Source organism: Theropithecus gelada, chromosome 17 (genome assembly GCF_003255815.1).
Source record: "Theropithecus gelada isolate Dixy chromosome 17, Tgel_1.0, whole genome shotgun sequence".
NCBI lineage: Eukaryota > Metazoa > Chordata > Mammalia > Primates > Cercopithecidae > Theropithecus > Theropithecus gelada.
The window spans coordinates 49,232,797-49,253,143 of record NC_037685.1 but is presented as its reverse complement, the minus strand read 5'-3'; the positions used below and the strand labels follow the sequence as shown (position 1 = coordinate 49,253,143).

At 51.8% G+C, this 20,347-nt stretch overlaps 1 protein-coding gene across 1 annotated transcript in view; it reads right to left on the bottom strand.

The window, feature by feature from the left end:
* Window positions 1–20,347, bottom strand: part of COL4A2 (collagen type IV alpha 2 chain) — a 197,967-nt gene that overhangs the window by 16,278 nt on the left and 161,342 nt on the right. The window contains exons 29-40 of the mRNA XM_025364401.1: window positions 17,325–17,546; window positions 15,808–15,969; window positions 13,578–13,748; window positions 12,395–12,538; window positions 9,805–9,927; window positions 9,310–9,491; window positions 6,085–6,148; window positions 5,808–5,882; window positions 4,263–4,370; window positions 3,428–3,535; window positions 2,467–2,538; window positions 413–538 (exon numbers count right to left, since the gene is read on the bottom strand). Coding sequence (XP_025220186.1) covers window positions 413–538; window positions 2,467–2,538; window positions 3,428–3,535; window positions 4,263–4,370; window positions 5,808–5,882; window positions 6,085–6,148; window positions 9,310–9,491; window positions 9,805–9,927; window positions 12,395–12,538; window positions 13,578–13,748; window positions 15,808–15,969; window positions 17,325–17,546 — 1,557 coding nt within the window. The remainder of the gene's footprint in view (window positions 1–412; window positions 539–2,466; window positions 2,539–3,427; window positions 3,536–4,262; window positions 4,371–5,807; window positions 5,883–6,084; window positions 6,149–9,309; window positions 9,492–9,804; window positions 9,928–12,394; window positions 12,539–13,577; window positions 13,749–15,807; window positions 15,970–17,324; window positions 17,547–20,347) is intronic.

Below are 20,347 nucleotides of genomic sequence, written 5' to 3'. Positions count from 1 at the left end.
ATAGGTTTCTGGTTATTTCCTACCCAAGTATGGTTCAGCGTGGCTCTGCTGGGAGGTTTAATGCATTTATTTATTCGCACATTCACTACCCAGAGTGCTTGTTATGGCAAGGCCTGTGCCAGTGTCCCAGGCACACGGAGGGATCTGACGGGGTCTCTAGGCCAGGGAGCTTATCAGTGACTCCTCGGGATGGCTGGTCAGTGCCTCACTAACACAGATGGGAAGAAATAAATTGCCTAACAAACTAAGACTAGCTGACAGGTTCTGCAACAGGTAGTCCTCCCCAGAAAAACCAGCTCTTTCCTGCACTTCTAAGCAGCCTCTCCCACCCCACAGACACTCCATGGCCCCACCTCTGGGTGGGTTCTGGTTATGGGGACAGCAATGTTGGCTTTGGAATGTGTGGCCTCACCTGGAGCTCCTTGCTCTCCTTTTTGTCCTGGGACTCCCACAGGGCCTGGAAGGGTGTTGGCGTCTCCTGGGTTGCCTCTGTCCCCAGGAGGGCCTGGGAAGCCTGGGTCTCCGTGGATGTCGGCACCTGTGGAAGAGTTATAACAGCAGCTGAGGTCGGTGTTTCCAACCATACAGCTGACTTTCCTGAGGGAAAGAACAGCTCGGGGTGCCTCAAAAGCAGAGAAACAGAGGCAGCCTTGGTGATTTCAGATTGCATTACAGTATATGGCCTCTAGGTCGCAGGAGCTCAGATTTGGAAGGGATCTTACAGAGATCACAGTGGAAGCCCTTGGCTTTATGGATAAGAGGATCGAGGCCCATCAGAGGGTCCAAATTCACAGGAACAGTGGGTCAACGAGCTGGGACCCGTCCCGGGCCTCCTGGCTCCTGGGGGCTGCTCTTCAGGCTATGCTTAATTATGTTTTCAAAGTAAACACTGTCTAAAGTCTTCCCCGTTCTCATAACAGGTGTTCATCGCCATCGTGGCAGGAAACAGCAAGACAACTTGACAAGGATCTCCTGCCACTTGCCCATTGGAACTGGAATGGAGTGTTAATGACGCAGGAGTGCCTGAATTTACATGTCATATACACACATACAAATTCACCTGTAGACAGAGCAATATTTGGTTATATGAAACGTCTACAAAGAGCACATTCTAAAAGCAGCTTTAGGATTATGGGTGCTTTTCTCCCTCTTAAATGTGTTAATTTTTAAATGTGTTTAAATGTGTTAATTTTTTTTCTCCACTGAACATAAATAATTTGTATACATTGAAAAGAAAACAAGGTTATCTTTTGAAAAACAGACACAATCAATAATAAAATGATTCCCCACTTAGTGCCTGATGTCCTTCAAATGTTATTTTATTAGTCCTATAATAGATTACAAAATTAAATGAAAAGAGAAGGACATTAAGATTTAGGGTGAAAATAGCTGAATTTAAAATAAAGAAGTTTCAAGAAGCTGCCAGGCCTTCCTGTACTATTGCTATGTCAGCTTCTTGGGGAGGACAGGGTTAAAGGGAGGCCTTCTGTGGGAAAGCCTGATGATCCTTGTGATGAATAAATCGACATCCAGATGCTGTTATTACATCCTGGAAGGGCTCAGGATGGAAACCTTATTCTGCCATTGGCTGTTGGAAATCATGAGGCTTTATATCCCCTTCAGGGAAAAAAATGTGCTACAATAGTTTATAAAATAAGCCAGAAAATGCTATGAAAGGTGTCAGTTTCTTTTTCCTGTGGAATAAGAAGCCCTTGGTTCGCCATCGCTATGGACTGATGGTGTCATTCTCCCCAGCCCCAAAGTTCATAAGTGGAAGCCCTAACTCCAGAGTGATGGCATTTGAAGGGGGGGCCTTTGGGAGGTAATTAGGGTTACGCCATAAGGTCATGAGGATGGGGCCCCAAGATGGGGTTACTGCCCTTATAAGAAGTGACAGGGGAGAGCGGGTGCTCTCTCCTGTGAGGACACAGCGAGCAGCCAAGACGCGGCCCTCCCAGAACCCGACCACGCAGGCATGCGGATCCCAGCCTCCAGCCTCTGGCCACTGGCCTCCAGAACTGGGAGGAAACCCATTTCGGTTGTTTTTGGCTCCCAGCCTGTGGGTGCCCACAGACTCAACGCTATCACTGTCTCCAGCATCAGAACTGCCCCGGGGTAGGTGGAGACCGCGGGCTTTCTTATGCCAATGAAATGAAAGATCACACACACTGGGCAGAGCGAATACTCTGGACACCCGAGGGGTGCAGCTGCGTCCCACTGTCCACACAGTGCTGCTGAAAAAGCAAGGACTCTATTTCTCTTTCTGTCTAAAAGCCTGATGGGTCCATTCAACACAGCAACTGGCTTGAGAAACCGATTCTTAGGGATCACATCTTAGCAGTGTACAGGACCACAGGGCCCAGACCCGCCTCTCAGGGCCCATCACATAGCACTTCAGGAAGCCCACCCAGCTCTCTGAGACCCTCCCTTCCCTGAAGTCTAGAGGGCAGACTCAGCACAGAGTACCTGGGGATCCTGGAAAGCCTTTGGTGCCTGGCAAGCCGTGTAAGCCGCGGATCCCACGGAGTCCCGGAAAACCTGTGAGGGTGTCACTCATTGTTATTTCACGTGTAGGATGGCACAGGGAGTTCCGGGTCGGAGAAACCCTCAAGATAACTCAGATGTGTTCTGTTGGCTCTGAAACTGTCACCTGGTACCGTCACCCATACAATCCTGCTAAAGCCCCACAAATAGGAAGCAGCTAAGCCACACGCTCAACTTACATGACATGTAAACTAACTACTCTTATGTTACCTAGGAAAACCACTGAAGTGGGACACTGTCTTCATGGAATCTTTTTAACAGACTCAGTAGGCCAGAAGGGGCCTGGGGAGGGGTGACATGTCCCATACCTCTTCTTGACGCCTGGCCACTGTTGTATGTTTGGTTTGTAAAAGCTGCTTGGAACAAATAGCCCGGTGTCATTTCCATTCCCTCTGGATTTCTGAGGGTAAATATTTCTAAAGCAGGACACAGCAAACGGGTGGCAATTCCTTCTGTGACGTGGGCAGTAAGCATGGCAGGGTGGCCCATCTCGGGGTTGCGAGGGGGCTGTCAGGCGGCCCCGGGGTGGCCTGTGCGGCACAGTGGGACACTGAGGCTGCTCCTGCACCCTGATCTCGCTGCGCATCCCTGTGTGGCGATGACAAGTGGACCCTGAAGCCTCTCTGGGAGGCTTTCATTCATCCCTTCTGGGAGGTGAAGTCCTGGGCAGATTTATGCGTCTGGCTTGATTCCCAGTCGCTGGGGGCACCAGTATACCCTGTGCTGCTATGTTGGTGCAGACCACCACAAGCCACAGCAAACCTGCCTTTGCTCTCATATGGGCCTTTGAAGTCACCCTGCGAGAGGCTGGCCTGCTCAGTGGTGCCTCCTGCACAGCTCACGACTCTGGGTCTGGGTGACCGTGTGTTTTGCGTGGCCTTACCTGGTAAGCCTGGAATTCCCGGCCAGCCATCATCTCCTTTGCCACCAGGCAGTCCAATCCGCCCCGGCTCTCCCTGCGACCCTGGAGGCCCAGTTAGCCCTGGAAAGCCTGGGAGTGAACACAGCATTAAGTCTGAGCACACAGGACACCTTGGGCACTGCCTGGTGAGGTCCTGGCGGAAGGGGCAGCTGCTCTGGGAGGGGCTGAGGGCTGGAAGGGCTGCAGTGCCAGTTGGAGGAGAGATTAGACCTGTCCCTCAAGCTGGGGATGCAAGTGGTCTTAGACCCCACAAACAAATTCAGTAGGATTTGCTCAGCCTTGCCAGAGAGAAAATAGCGTGTTGTTTTAATTCTCGCCCTATTATCCAAATAGACGTCTGGAGAGGACCCCGAGGCAGAGCCTAGAGATATGAGCCTCCTGGCGTTCCCCGGTGCTGAGTAAACACAGCCAGAAGCAGCAACACCGTGGGAAGCCAGCCCACTGTCCGCTCTCCTTCTCTAACCGAGGATGTTCTTAGGGGGTTCTGCATATTCAATGCAAGCAAAGGGATCCCTTACAAACTGTCGGCTTCTATATGATAAAACTGAGGCTCGGCCGAAAAGGCACTTCTCATTCACCCCCATGCTTCTCTCCAGTTCTCAGGTCTCCCCCCAGCCCAGGCGGTTGTTTCTCCCCACGCCGTCCGCCCTGAGGAAGGCTGCTAAGCGGGCAGCAGGCATGAGTGAGCTTCCAGGGTTGGGTGTGATTGGAGGAAACTGACAACATTGGCCGCCTTTGTTCTGGGGTCTCCGGAGGGCCCGCCTGAGGAAGGCTGTGTGGCTGCGGGAGATTTTACCTGTTTGTCCTTTAAGCCCAGGAGGGCCTTGGACTCCAGTCACGCCTGTTATCCCAGGGAAGCCGATGTCACCTTCTGTTCCCTTCTCTCCAAAGAATCCCTTCAGACCTGCAACCACAGACATGCTGTTGGAACAGACACCGCACCCCTGTGGGCTCCAGGGAACCCCAGCTCTAGTATGTACAGAACCATACTCCTGCTCCTCCAGGAATGGAGAGAGGCATCTAACCGTGCTCCTTCCTCAGCTGCTTTTTAACCTAGTTCCTCCCTCTGAGCCTGCACTAGCCAGCCTTCAAGGCAGCACCCATGCACCCCTCACTGTCTTAGGGAAAACAGGACACCCCCAGGGACGATGGGCACAGCTGGCCCCACCCTTCCACTGTGGGACCGCAGCTCTGAGACACTGTCTCCTGGTGATGGACGCAGGGGAGGCTCCACTCCAAAGCCTTTCTGGCCCCAGAGTCTAACAAAAACCAAAATGTTCAAAGGGTAACACCAAAAATAATTCTTGGGTGGGGGTAGCGTCTCTTCCCTGACACATTTTCAGTTGAACAAGTGAAGGCATCATTACAGACGCATGGTAATGATGGTCCACGTTTCTGTCTTTATAAACCAAACGGCCAGAGTGATGGCCTAGGGTGGGAGACGCAGCCAGCCAAGCGTCGGATGGCTTAGCAGCACAGAGCTCCCCTGTCACTCAGGAGGAAGCCACTGGGAGCCCAGGTCACAGATAACAAAGGAGCCCAGGAGGGCTGGTAAACAGGGGCGCCTATTTCCCAGTGGCAGTTCTCTGATCCTGTGCTCAACCGAACACGTCTTTGCCTTCCAGAGCAATTTCTAGACAAAGAACTAGCCCAGCAGTCTCCCCACTGGTCAACCCTGGACAGACTCCTTTTCTCCCACCAGGGCCAGCCCTGCAAACACCTGGGGCTCCAGCAACTTGAGCAGTGTGGGGTCCCCCCAAACGAAAATCCCGAGAAGGAAGAAAACTATCACAGGTCCCTTGAGACGTCACGGCAGGCAGGAATTTAGGAGTGGAACCTCAGTGATGCGCAGAAGGGAAGGGAGGCACTGTGCCATCCCAGCCCCTCCCAGCTTGCTCGGGCTGGTCAGCTGCCTCCGTATCTCTCTTAAGCGATGGCCTGACTGCCACTCCCCCTTTCCTGGACCCTTCGCTGTTTCTGAGAAGCTCGGCTCAGCGACCACCTGCTGCACCCCCTCAGGTGTTCCGGAAGCCAGGGTGCTAGGTGGTTTTTCACCAGCTACACTTTACAGGCTGCAGTGACTCTCATCCACTGAGTGTCCATTCTGGCTATTTTCAGTATCAACGAGAGAGACACAGAGAGAGAAAGACGTCTTGATTTTGCCTTCAGATTTAACTTAATTAAAACTGACGGTCTTTCTTGCACATTGGGCTTGAAGACCTCATTCCCTATCAAGTGCTTTCTGGTTGTTACCAAATTTGATCTGTTTGGCAAGTCGGGCTCCTAGACGAAGGCTCAGGGCTGTTGTTGAAGATGAAGACACGGAAAATAACTCGTGTACCTGGGATTCCAGCGGTGCCCTGCTCCCCCTTCAGGCCTGGTCTTCCTGGTAAATTTACAGTGTCCCCGATGTCACCTGTTAAATGCAAAAAAGATGGCTAAGAACAGGACTTTCCACCGGGAGGCTGTGAGTTTTGCAACTTCTATTTTGTGATATTCCTAACAAGAATAATTTGCTTTAAAATACCTAATAGCACTTGCAGGTCTGATACTGGCTTACGTGCTCAGAGAGCTCTGAATCGTGGACTCCCTGTTTTCACTGGACGGGCAACACTCACCGAAATCACCGGTCGGGCCGATCTCGCCATACAGGCCTGCTCTCCCGGGGGCGCCTTTGTCACCCTAAGGACAGACACGAACCATCTTAGAAGGCTGTTAGTGAAGTCAGCTGTCACTCTGAAGTTAGCTCACTTGTTTAACTACCCAGTATGCTAACAACTATACTCAAGGTGTGTGATCTCGTCATTTTGCAGAAAACTTGAGTTTTTCAGTGTGTATCATAGGTGGTTTGCTTAGCTGTTCTTTTTGTTTATTTATTTTTTTCTTTGAGACAGGATCTCACTCTGTCACCCAGGCTGGAGTGCAGAAGCACAATCACAGCTCAGTGCTGCCTCGATTTCCTGGACTCAAGCCATCCTTCCGTCTCAGCCTCCTGTGCAGCTGGGATTACAGGTGTGAGCCACCAAGCCTGACTAATATTTTTTAAATTTTTAGTAGAGATGGGGTCTTGCTATGTTGCCCAGGCTGGGCTTGAATTTCTGGGTTCAAGTGATTCTCCCTCCTCTGCCTTCCAAAGTGCTGGGATTACAGGTCTGAGCCACTGTGCCTGGCCTTGCTGTTCTTATGGAACTGTGAAGTGATCAAATGAAACAAGCTTGGCAACTGCATCATAATTAAGGGCCCAGGTCTCGATCACGACGGTGCGGTGATGTCAGCAGCGGCGGGGACTCTGACCACATCCTCGCTCTGCCATGCCTTCCTGCGCACACATGGTGGACCCCATCTCAACGGTGTATTCACGCCTCATGAAAACCCTGCCAGGTAGGCACCATTACTTCCCAGCGACAGGCAAGGAAACTGAAGCACAGACAGGTTTTGTTTAAGGTCACTCAGCCAGCAAGTGGCAGAACTGGGATTTCCATTTGGGCAGCCAGATTGCAGAACTTGCTCCCTAGATTGTAACAGAGACATGGGGCTGTGCACTTCCATCTGTGCACAGAGGGAGACTTCTCCAGAAGGACGTAGGTGGCTGGTGAGGAGGTTGGGAAGATGCCTGGGGTGCTTGGTGGCTTCCTGGAAGCCCTAGTTTTCCTCTCTAGAGTGGCTTCCTCCACAGAAGGAGCATGAGAATTCTGGTCTGCCCTGGTGCCACGGGGCTTCAGTACTACAGCATCAATGCCCAAGCATGGCCTAACATGAGTCGCTGCAGTATTAATATAGCCAGGCTGGGCACGGTGGCGCAAGCCTAGAATCCCAGCACTTTGGGAGGCCGAGGCAGGTGGACTGCCTGAGGTCAGGAGTTCAAGACCAGCCCGGCCAACATGGTGAAACCCTGTCTCTATTAAACATACAAAATTAGCTGGGCGTGGTGGTACATGCCTGTAATCTCAGCTACTTGGGAGGCTGTGGCAGGAGAATCGCTTGAACCAGGAGGTGGTGGTTGCAGTGAGCCGAGATCATGCCATTGCACTCCAGTCTGGGTGACAGAGTGAGACTCTGTCTCAAAAAAAAAAAAAAGCTCCTTTGTGGGAGGAAGGGGGAGGGTATCCACAGGTACCTTTGTTTAGATAATGCTCTATTTTTCTTTCTCAAAGTTTACTTCTCTGAGGCATAACTTAAATACAGTAATGTCCACTCATCTTAAATGCACAGCTCAGTGCATTTGAACTCATGTGTCACTGAAAGACACAGAACACTGTCAGCACTCTATGATAACCCCACCTAAAGCAGCCGTGCTCCCAATACCCCATCAAACAGCCTTGTCAGTTCCTCAACTGCACATCAATGAAACTGAATCATGTGTCCTTTGCTGTTTCTGGTTTATTTTGTTCAACATAAAGTTTGGAAATGAAGTTAGGTTGTTGGATTTTACCAAGAATTCTCATTTATTGCTGCGTATGGAGATAAAATGCACAGAAAATGCTGTGTCTAGTCAGAATATACCATGTTCATTTATTCTTTTCCCTGTTGGTGGACATTTGGGCTGTTTTCTAGTTTCAAGCTATTATGAATAAAGGTCCTTTGGATGTTGTTGTAGGTGTCTTTGGTAGACACAGGCAGCTTTCTTTTTTCTTTTTTTTTTGAGATGGAGTCTTGCTTTGTCAGCCAAGCTGGAGTGCAATGGCGCAGTCTCAGCTCACTGCAACCTCCGCTTCCTGGGTTCCAGCGATTCTTCTGCCTCGGCCTCCCTAGTAGCTGGGATTATGAGTGTGCACCACCAAACCCAGCTAATTTTTTATATTTTTGGTAGAGACGAGGTTTCACCATGTTGGCCAGGCTAGTCTCAATCTCCTGACCTCAAGTGATCTGCCTGCCTTGGCCTCCCAAAGTGCTGGGATTATAGGCAAGAGCCACTACACCTGGCTGGCATCTTTCTTTTTTAAAGTGACCTGAAGAGCACACACAGACTGTCTAGAAGATCCTCTCAGCTGCAGATTTTGGGAGTGAGGGGAGGAAGACCCCTGAAGAATTCTGTATACCAAGGTGGGCCAGACACACAGGCAGGCCCTGGCCTGCCACTAAGGGTTCACACCAAGGGGCCCAGACCTTCTGATCTGCTCCAAATGTGCCCATCCCCCTGGGAAGGCCAGCCGCGGGCTGGGGACTGTGAGAGTACACTATCCTTACATGAAAGAGGCTAGAAATGGAATTCTAGGAAATGCAATCTATGGGGAGCCACGCTGTGCTATGTTATATACACTGTTTATACAGCACTCAAGAAAACTGCAAGGTAGCTACTACCTTCATTCTGCAGCTGAGGGAGAAGGTGTGGAAAAGAGAGCCCTGCCCGGGTCAGGGCCATCATTGTTACCATCACAACAGCGTGTCTGGCCCACGTCAAGTGCTCAACAGACATCTGCTGAACAAAGGCTGAGTGAATGGCGGCCTGGATGGGAAGCCAGGCTGCCCGGCCCCAGGTCTACACTGTGATTCAGCCATGGGCTCTCAGGCCTGGTGTCACTGATGTGCTCAATTTCAGAGCTCCGATCCCTGAAAATTCAAGTTTTCTTCTCTCAAGGACCCCATAAAAATGCAGACAACATGCTTCACCCAGCACAAGCCCACAGAAGGGCCACAGCAGCTGGGTGGCCTCACACCACATCCGCACAGTGTCCACGTGCAGCAGCTCCTTACAGGGCTGTGTGGACCACGCCAAGCCTGAGGCTGCCCTGAACCTGCCGCTGACACTCTCACCCTAGCAAATGCCAGACCAAAGCATGTTCGTCAACAAGCAAAGGGGAGAGGAGCTCACAGAACAAGGGGAGTAAAAGATGCCCACTCACCCGGCTTCCTATGAATCCTGGGAACCCTGTAATTCCAGGGGGGCCAGCCACCCCAGGGAATCCTGGCAAACCAGGGATGCCCGGGGCTCCAATGTCTCCCTTGACTCCTTTGATGTGGCCGGGCCTCCCAGGCAGCCCAGGGATTCCTGACAGTCCTGGGATGCCTGGCATTCCTTGGATACCTGCAGGAAGACCCTGGTGTGTAACACTCTGGTGAGGACGCAGCACCTGCCCTCCCGAAGTATTCAATGTTGCAGCCTGGATGCATTCTGCTATCCTAAGTGCTGCAAATCTTAAGATGGGAAAGCGAGGTTACTCAGGCATCAGAGAACAACCCTGCATGGGCTGTGGACAAACGGGGTGCCCAGAGACGAAAAGCACGAAGAAAGCCAGGTGTAGGGCACGGGCGTCTCTGGGGACGGAGAGCAGCAGGAGCTGGGGCAGGCTAGGGCAGCAAGGACTAGGGGACCCCTGGCTGCAGGTCAGAAGACTCACCTTTTGCGCCCAGGTATCCTTTCAGTCCCATAGGCCCTTCGTCTCCTTTCTCTCCTTTAATGTCTTTCATTCCTGGCAGGATGATGGGAGGTGGTCCTGGGGGCCCAGGGTCCCCTCGGCTGCCTGGAAGGGAATAGAGTGCTGTCATTTTCTGGGGGCTCCAGACCACGCAGGAGAACACAGGTGAAGACCTGGTCCCTGAGGCACGGGGGCTGCGCGTCTCCCGCAAGCGGGGAAGCCCCGGAGAGAGACCAGAGGCGCCGGAAAAGCCTCTCCTGTGTCCATCGGAGTAGTCGGAGTTGGGGGTGGCTCCAGGGTCCTGGGCCTGGGGCCGGAGTCACGGAGCACACAGCACCACAGTGGGTGGATGTGCCTGCCAGCGACGCAGAGGGAGCGGTCAAAGCCGGCGCGGCTTCCAGAGGATATTTTGTGACAGGGTCATTTTGTCACGCGTGCTCTGATGGGACTGTGATGGACCTCGGTCACAAGTAGGAAGGCCCATGAGGAGGGTGCCAGCTCCGTGCCCTCCTGTAGGCACCTTCACAGGGAGGAGAAGCATGGAAGGGACGTCTGGGGGGCGTTCTGAGGAGCTGAGGAATTCCAGGAGGGGAGGGGCCCAGAGCTGCAGGCGAGGCGGGAAACTGTGCTAGTTCAGGCTGGGGATGCCCCGGAATCCATCCTCATTGGAGGAGTGAGTGAAATCTGGCTGAGTGAAAATAACTTGAGTTTCATTCTCTAAGCATTTACTGTGTATTCAGTACTTGGCTAGAGGCTGATGGGATCAAAACCATAAATTGGTCCTGACCCCACAGAGCATGCCCACCAGTGGAGGGACAGACACCTCCACGGTTAACTTCACCCCAAGGAGGCTCGAGGAAATGATTACAGTGGAGCTGAAAATTACTTAATCTTAAAATGCCATTTTTTTTTTGCGTGAAATAGCCTGAAATCTCTGTTAACATGAAGACTATTTGAAAACGCCAAGTGTGAGTAAAAATCTTAACAAAAATGAGCACCCAAGATTGCAATTTTTATTTTGCTGAAAATCTGTAAAAGCTGTAACTCTGGAGAGTAATTAAGGTTTTCTAAAACAGCTTATTGGGCTGGGTGCGGTGGCTCACGCCTGTAATCCCAGCACTTTGGGAGGCCGAGGCAGGTGAATCACGAGGTCAGGAGATTGAGACCATCCTGGCTAACACGGTGAAACCCCGTCTCTACTAAAAATACAAAAAATTAGCCGGGCGAGGTGGTGGGCGCCTGTAGTCTCAGCTACTCAGGAGGCTGAGGCAGGAGAATGGTGTGAACCCGGGAGGCGGAGCTTGCAGTGAGCCGAGATCACGCCACTGCACTCCAGCCTGGGCGACAGAGTGAGACTCCGTCTCAAAACAAAAATAAAACCCGCTTATTGATGTATAATTTATATGCCCTACAACTCACTCCAGTAAAGAGAACAGTTACATAACTGCAGTGTATTCACAGAACTGTACGCGAGCAGCACTATCTAACTTGAGAATACTTTATCCCAGAAAATGAAACCCTGGAACCACTGACAGCCATTCCCTAATTCTCCCCTAACCCTCAGCTTTAGGAAACTGCGAACCTACTTTTCATTTCTGTAAATTTGCTTACTGTGGACATCTCATATACACGCGGTCAGACGACACGTGGTGCAGTGTTCTCAAGGCTCGCCCACGCGCCATGTCTGACAGCCCCATCCTTCTGCAGCGCTGCATGTGCCCCTGCACAGCTCTGCCGTATTTTACTCATCCATTCATCAGTCGATGCATTTTCAGGTTGTTTCCAAGTACGGCTGCTATGAAGGATGCTGCCATGAGCATTTGTGTCCTCAGTTTTGTCTGTACCTATATTTTCAATGATCTTCATCTAGGAGTAGAACTTCTGGGTAACTCTGTTTAGTTTTATAATTAACTGCCAAACTGTTTTGACCGCAGCGTTTTACACTCCTGCCGGCAGCCTATGAAGGTCTCCATTTCTCCACCTCCTCACCAACACTCACTCTCAGTCATTAAGTTTTTAGAGACCACTGTGATTATTTCAGAACAAAAGCATCTGAACAGAAGTCACGAAAATGTGACTTCTTAGTAATAAACTCAATGAACGAGGGGCCTGACCTGGGGGGTCTTGAGATGCCTGTCCGCGTGGGGTTTGAACCCACCTCATGTGTGGCCCGCGTTCTCTCTGGCACTGTGTTACATGCTTCCACTTGGAAAGCTGTGTCCTCCTGCACCGGATGGCACTCCCTTCTCTTGGAACTCATCTGTTCCCTGCTTTTCACCAGCCCCCCTTTATGTTTACCACAATATACTCATGGTGGAATATGTTTTCATGACATACTTGGTTCTTAGCGATGCCATCATTTTGGTTCTCAAGAGTTTCCTTTGGTTAGGATTATTCCCTTATCACATGGTCAGTGTGTTGAGGCAGGGATAAAGCCTTTGAGTTTTTGTTAGTTCATTTTGTTTGTTTCATCTAACTTAGGGTTCCTGGACGCATGGGTTTTCAAAAATTCATTCTGGGCAATGTCACGCCACCACGAAAGGGTTAGGAGGATGTTAAGAGAGGGACATACCTTTAAAACCTGGCTCACCAGCCAGACCCTTCAGACCGGGTATTCCGAAAAATCCAGCCTCGCCTTTGCTCCCTGGAAACCCGGCTCTCCCTTTGAGTCCAGGCATGCCTTGGAAACCATCCATCCCAGGTGAGCCTCTCTCTCCTTCAGAGGAAAAGAGAAAAGTGCTGGGTTAGACATGAACAAAATGCATGGGACATTTTAATCTCACATCTCTGTAACGTTTCGGCAATGTGACTCAAGTAAGAAGATTCTGAACCTAAAATAGGGATTTCCGGGGACACCATCTTCTGAGCAACTCTCTCTGTTGATCTCTGCTATTAACAGACAGCATTCCAGAGCCAGCCTGTCTTCAGACCAGACACTGGCAACAAGGAAACACACAAAGGTTAGGCAGGAAGACTAGGAAGGAAATCTGAAGGTGATGCAGGTCCACTGGCCCACAGGCCCATCAAGACAAAGGCAGAAGGGCGCGCTGGAAAGGAAGGCAGCAGCAACACTGCACCTGGCATGGAAACACGACACAGGACCATGGAAAGACAGACCAATGTCTCCAGCAACGTAAGGACAGACCAAGGCGTCTCCAGCAACCGAAAGACAGACCCATATGTCTCCAGTGATGGAAAGACCAACCCATGTGTCTCCAGCAACAGAAGGACAGAACAGTGTCTCCAGCAACGGAAGGACAGAACTGTGTGTCTCTAGCAATGTTCACGGGATGGAGGGCTCTGCTTCTAGACTGGCCTGCTTGTGCTAAAAGAAACCTATCCCTGTAACCAACTACTTTGCTTTGCTTTGGTTTCAAATTCACCAAATAACCTCTGGATCTGAATCCAGGCTCCTGAGTGGACCTCTCCACACATCTCCCTGTGTGTGGTCATATTTACAGTAAGATGGTCACATTTACAGTAACATGATGCTTCTCAGGCAAGAGCAGTTTGTCTTGGCAAATTCATAAACTGGCTTTGTCAGGCACGTTGGTCCCACCAGCGTCTAAGCAGCATTAACCAGCCGTCCCGAGGCTGCTGTCTCCTGGGTCAGGAGAGTCCCAAGGCCTCCAATCTGCAGACGTGTGAGGCCAGCCCCGCGGCCCACAGAGGTGCTCAGCAGAGCTGACTCAGGTCACAGTTTATCAGACCCAACCTCCCCGCAAAGTGACCCCTGGTCACAGTCACACAATTACCTTTTAGCCCGGGGGTCCCAGGCATTCCATCAATTCCTTTAAATCCAGGGCTTCCTGGATGGCCTCGCTCCCCTGCCAAGCCAGCATCTCCTCTGTCACCAGAGACCCCTTTCATGCCCACAGGGCCAGGAGCGCCTATGTCCCCAGGGTCCCCTCTATCTCCAGGCAGACCTGTCGGGAAGAGGAGCAAATCAAAGAGGGTGGACAAACACACACACAGAGGAAATCTCTCTTCTGCTTTTACAGCAGAAAGAACATCATCTTACTTTTGAGTGTTCGGTAAGAAAAGCTTCTTGGAAGGAAAGTGGAATGCTGCCACGTTGGGGTGAGTTTCCAAAGTGTGGCCTGAGTGGGACCCTGGGGCTGGCCTTTCAGGAGAGGTCTTTATCTGGAGGTTGAGGCTGTGCTGGGTGGTGCCAGCCAACATGGCTTTCCCACTGCAGCCTTCAGAAGCCAAGGGACGAAGCTGTTTGGATGCTGATGTGAATGGGGGGCCCTGGTCACTGGGGCTAGTCAAGAGCTGGCCTGTTCCTCGCAAACATCACTGGCTCCAGCCCGGAGTTAGTCTGGGGGACCCTCCAGCTGCCCACTGGCTGCCGCTGCCTCTTTGGTCTCCGTGCTCCCATCTCACCAGTGCCACTGTCGTGAGCCTGGCAGCTCCCAGCCCATCGCTGTCCTCGCGCCTCCCCCGACTCCAAGCCGTCCGAGGACTGCCTGCTGGGTCCCTAAAATCCCTTCTTAATGCATTTCTCTGTTAAAAACTCCCAAAAGCCCGCTCTGCCTTGGGGCTGTAACTCCTCAGCTCCAGCATTCACTCCTCCCAACCTTCGGCTCAATCTTTCCATCCAAACCCCCAGCCCCCTCATACCAGGTTCTTCTCCCCAGCCGGTTTGGGGGATCACAGGCTCCAAAGTGTTCCCTGGGCAGTCCTGCCTCTGCTGGGGTGGTCCCCCTTTCCTAGAGCGCACCCTGCATTCGAGTCCCAGCCTTCTCTCCTGCTGGTGCCAGGTACTTCTCCCCTTGGGCTTGCTCTGACCTGCCTGTCCCCGCCTCCTCTGGGTCACTGGGGGCCGCGTGGCCTGGTCACTCTGCTGGCTTGCCCAGGGCAAGTGGGAGCCTTTTCATGTGTGTGTCTCTCTCCCCACATAAAGTGTAGGCTTTGGTTCAGGACAGGTTTTCCCATGGGCCTCGTAAGCAACACATGAGGCTGTGTTCAGCTGATTCTCGGTAGTTGAGAACCAGCACCGCCCTGTCAATACTGAGATAGGAGCCTGAACCTCTGGTTCAGGTTTGCTACCCCGGGAAGCCAGTGGCTAGTGCGGCAATGGGGGAGTGGGCCCTGCCTGAGTCCAGCCCCCAGCTCTTGGACACAGGTGAGGCCCCACATGGGGGAAGCCAGTGTGCGTCTTCCAGTGGCGCGGCAGTTCCCTAGAAAGACCTGCTAGGGTCCTGGACAAAGTTGTCGCCTGACTGGCAGACCAGAGAAGTATGCTAAGACTGAGAGTTTCTAGACTGTGGTCCATGGAGACCACTCCTTACTAAGCAATTGCATCTTTCCCACTTTTCAGTTACAGTGTCCTTTGGTGACATAAGACACTTCCTTAAAAAGCTGTTTTTCTGGACAAAACAAAAAGGTGGGAACGTGTATTGATTCCTCCAACCTGCACTGACAGTTTCACTGGACCATGAAGCGTAGAAGTCTGGGAAACTGGCTGTGCTGAGTGCTGGGAGAGTGGCCTGGCCAGCCCTGGGTGATGCCCATGGATGCTGTGCCCTGCTGTCTTCCGGGCCACCTCTGCCACATGCCTTGGCCTGTGTGTGGTGGGCATGCAGCCGAGGCTCCCCTCCCCGCTACTCTGCTCCAGCCTCCCCACCCCAGTTTTCCACCTGCTTCCAACCCACACCCTGCACTTTCATAAAACAATTTCTCCTCGCCACATCAGAGCGGCGATTCTGAACTTTTCCAGTGGGAATTTCTTCCTTTTTCTTTTTTCCTGATGAAACCTCCCCTAGATCCTTAATATACATAACAGGAACAGAGGATGAGCCGATGTCTCCAGCTGTTTATGTCTCCTTGTTAGGCGAAATACATGTTCTGGTTGGGGAATCCCTACAGCTCTTAAGGGGTTCCATGGAACAGAGTTTGAGAGCTCCACAGAGAAGGCAGTGCTAGCTCTCTTGGCAGGACCAGTGAGGATCCTACACGTTTATGGGAGGGCTGGAGTCTTACCTTCAAGACCTGGGATTCCTGGCAGCCCCAAGGGCCCCTCTTGGCCAGGAGCTCCTGGGAATCCGTGCTGTCCTGGAGGCCCGGACAGGCCTGGCTGGCCGGAAGGTCCCGGGAGGCCCGGCTGGCCCTTCAGCCCTGGCATCCCAGGCATCCCTTGACTTCCTGCGGGAATCAGAGACAAGAGCTGTAGGGGCCGACTCTGGACTGTTCGTCACAGACAGCATCTCCCTCCACACACTCATTCTGTTAAAAGAGTACTTCATGCTTTTCTGGACTCTAAGGAATCAGGAAAATGCAAAGAAGTATAAAGGATAAAATCAAGGTAACGCACACCATCACTCAGGGATAATGACTACCACTGGGCATTTCCTTCCTGCCCTTTTCCATTCCTACAAATAACCAGACACTGGCAGAGTGGACATGGCACAATAAGTACAGTTTTAACCCAGTTTTCTTCACTTGACTTTATATTTTGAACACTGTGCCACATTTAAAAATAGTCTTTGAAACATTTAAATAACTACATGAATAAAACTCTATCACTGGAGACATTTAATGTATTCCATTGCATTCTCCCCACTTCTTTCACCCAGTGTGAACACCTGCTGTCCACGGCATCATCTTTCACTAAAGCTTGGGGCCGGGGTTCCCAAACCCGATTTGGCATCATTTGAACCCTTAAAGTCACTGGGTGCCTTGTCACTCATGAAACGTGGGTGCTGGCCGGGCGCGGTGGCTCAAGCCTGTAATCCCAGCACTTTGGGAGGCCGAGATGGGCGGATCACGAGGTCAGGAGATCGAGACCATCCTGGCTAACATGGTGAAACCCCGTCTCTACTAAAAAATACAAAAAACTAGCCAGGCGAGGTGGTGGGCGCCTGTAGTCCCAGCTACTCGGGAGGCTGAGGCAGGAGAATGGCGTAAACCCGGGAGGCGGAGCTTACAGTGAGCTGAGATCCGGCCACTGCACTCCAGCCTGGGCGACAGAGCGAGACTCCGTCTCAAAAAAAAAAAAACGTGGGTGCTCTGTCTACTTTGATAGAGATACATTGATAACACTGTAAACAACATTAACACATTTTCAAAAAGTATGAAGTTTTACACCAATAAAATTGCATTCCAGATTATTCCTATTTTCCTTCTTCACCTCTGACTAAGCATGGTCAGGCCCATCATCTTTTCCTCATACCAACTGTACAGATTCTGCCAAGGAAACCGGTGAGCCTGTCACGGCCCCCATCATGGCCAGGCATATGCAACTTGACAACAGATTACATCAGTTAATCCACACCTGTCAAAGTTCTCAGATGGCCAGACTGCACCGACTACCGCAGGTATCACGGTGTTGTCACAGACACTTTCTAAAGCAGCACTGGAAGGCCGCGGGAGAAGGTACGCACGGCTGACACCATAGGGTACTGTTGCTTCCTACCAAATCCCCTGGAAGGGATTGGGGTCGCCCTTGGAGGCCCTGTGCAGCTGGTATGGGGCCCCTGGCTCCCCGGTGGGGCACTCACCTCTGAATCCAGGGGTGCCTCTGTCTCCGGGAAGGCCTTTAAACCCAGGCTGTCCAGGCACACCAGCATCTCCCCGTGGCCCGGGCTGGGCTCCCAGGACTTCTCCAGGAAGGCCCCTGTCCCCAGGAGGCCCGTCTGGCCCTGGCAGGCCGATGGGACCTGGGGGTCCATCTGGGCCAGGGAGGCCCACTGCACCTTTGGATCCTCGGGGTCCTATGAATCCTAAAAGGAAACATGGGTGGGCCCCAAACCACAAGTTAGCATGGTGACGTTCTAAGAGAAGTGTCAAAAAGAGGCTGGAAACAGCAAATGTTTGGCTATGGGGTCCTCAGAAGGCATTCCTCAGCTCGAGCCCTTGTCCCTGTGGCCCTTCTCGGAACCTACAACCTTTGCCACATTGTTCTGTTGGTTACGTTTCTTCTGCTTCCCCCGCCATCCGGACCCCAGCCCTAAAACTGAGCGAAGGTGGACAAGCCCTTAAGAACGCCTCCTTGGACCCAGATTTGCATAATTCATGGGTTCCCCTGCTTTGCAAATAAGAACAGCTTTTTGTAGGACCTTCTAGGTTGTGGTGAGTGAGGAACAGTGAAATCCCAGGGAGGCAGGAACGAGCAGGGCCATCAAAGCCAAAATGCTGCCTGCCGTAACATCTCCCTGGTAGAAACCCATCACTGTCAGTTTGGAAACGCTTCAAAGAGGAATGACACCCCTCTGTTGTATGGACCATGAAAATCATCAAGTCCCATCTGTGGATGGAGGTAAGGTGGCTGTCTTGTGTCTTTTGTGGCTGCCACTGGATAAAATGATCTCATAGGTCACTTCCTTTTTCAGTGCAGTCAGCCCTGACGTGGCCTCAGAATGAACTCCCATAGCTGACAGTCACGCTGTGCTCAGAAGGAAAGGCTTCTGAGGTCACCACCACCCTCGCTGTGCATGCAGGAGAGAAGCCAGCAACGACGAGACTGGCAGGTGATTCTGTGGGACAGGATCAAGCACACGACAGGCTCGGCACTCCTATGTATGGATGTGGAAAAGGGAATGTTCTCTGTGTTCTGTGGGGTGTATCCCACCAAAAAGATCCAATAAGCAGGGCCTTGGGCCCTCGTGGGCCTGTACAGCCATCCCCGCCTGTGAGCTGGGAGTGATTGGAACACAGGATAAAGGATCTGGATTAACCTGACGTTAATCAGCTAGACTGTACTCAGAGTTTTAACGGTGTGATTTACTCACAATGAAGAGACATGACTTCCCCTGGCAATGCTACAAACTGTACCCGGGGAGCCGTGTGCTTGGGTGTGCACGTGTGGGTCTTAGATCTGGAACAGACTCTGATTTTTGCAATCCTTGAATTGGGCGTTTTAACCTCTTCTGCATGTGGCGACGGAAGTGCAGTATATTTCAGCACCATAAAAAGTGACGTGCGTTTCGGAAACCGGTCAGTTCCTCAATCACCACCCACCCCCGGCCTGCCCCAGCCTCCCTGTTCATGACGTAAGGGCTCACATTTGATGGTGGAACAGGCTCCCAACTCACGTGGGCAACTGTCCAAATCGCCTGACAATGGGCACATCCCATCCATTCCCCGCTACAGGGGAGCCCTGTATGGCGTTCACGCAGACACGGCTGTGCACTCCAATCATAATTACCACAGAACTTTTATACTCACAGCAGGAAAATGTTCAAGAATTATCATCCTCCTCTCAAAATCATGAATGCTTAAACTTAGTATATATGAAATCATGAGAGTGGCAATGTTGCACTTCTAAATACTTAGACTCTTCCAGCAGGGCACCACCACCAGAGACCCATCCCTGGGGCAGAGGCACGGAGACTTCCTTTGCTTCACTCGAATGCAGAGCTGTTTTGACCAGGATCTTGATACAGACACAGAAAGTCTGCTTCCCAATTTTGAAAAACATAGAGAAACCATCATATGAAAGGAAACAGGGTCGGGGTTTGGAACAATCCCTGTGGGCTGCAGCACGAAATTCAGAAAGATACCATCTATCAGGGACTGACAGACACTTCTGCACTGAGGCTTAAACCAGCTATCTGAGTGGAGATCAGGGGAGGGGCAGGGTTCAGTCTGTCTTCACTGGGAACATCTGCAGGTTGCTCAACCTAAGGGTGCAACAGTCCCGACGTTCTGTGTGATATTCCAGACATGGGGAGCACTTTATTCAGTTTCTAGAGCCCAGCTGGAAAGGAATCCTGATAAGTGGGGGTCCTAGAAGGTTACTCAGAATTCCAACGGCATGGAAAGATGTCATTACAAGAAAGTGTGTGTTCCCGGGGTCAGTTCTGCCTGGTCATGAGACGTCTGTGGGAGATGTGGCCCCTCTCTCAGGGTGTGTGGTTACGAGGAAGTCAACTGTGTGGCTCAGGAACAGCCCAGTGAGAACTCTCTGGGAGGCAGGCTGTATTCCAGGGAGGAACTTTCCAGCAACAAGAGGGTTCCAATGTGCCACAGGTTCTAGGTGACAAGCGGGATTCCAGCAGAGGCTGGAAGAACCTGCTCAGGACCCTGTGGAAGGATGTTTCATCTTGGGTGGAAAGTTGTCCATAATGGCTTCCACGGTTTCACTAGACACACACTATTGAAGACGTGTGTGGCCGGGTGCAGTGGCTCACGCCTGTCATCCCAGCACTTTGGCAGGCCGAGGCGGGCAGATCACCTAATGCCAGGAGTTCGAGACCAGCCTGGCCAATATGGTGAAACCCCAGTCTCTACTGAAAATACAAAAACCAGCCAGGTGTGGTGGCATATGCCTGTAATCCCAGCTACTTGGGAGGCTGAGGCAGGAGAGTCGCTTGAACCCTGGAGGTGCAGGTTTCAGTGAGCTGAGATTGTGCCATTGCACTCCAGCCTGGGTGACAGAGTGAGACTCCATTTCATAAAAAAAAAAGAAAAAAAAAAAAAAAAAAGAGAGATGTGCATGCCCCTGCAGTCAAGGCAGTGCCACCACACTCATGCACATCGCCTGTGGCACAACTGCAGGACACCTACATCTGTGGACGCCAGG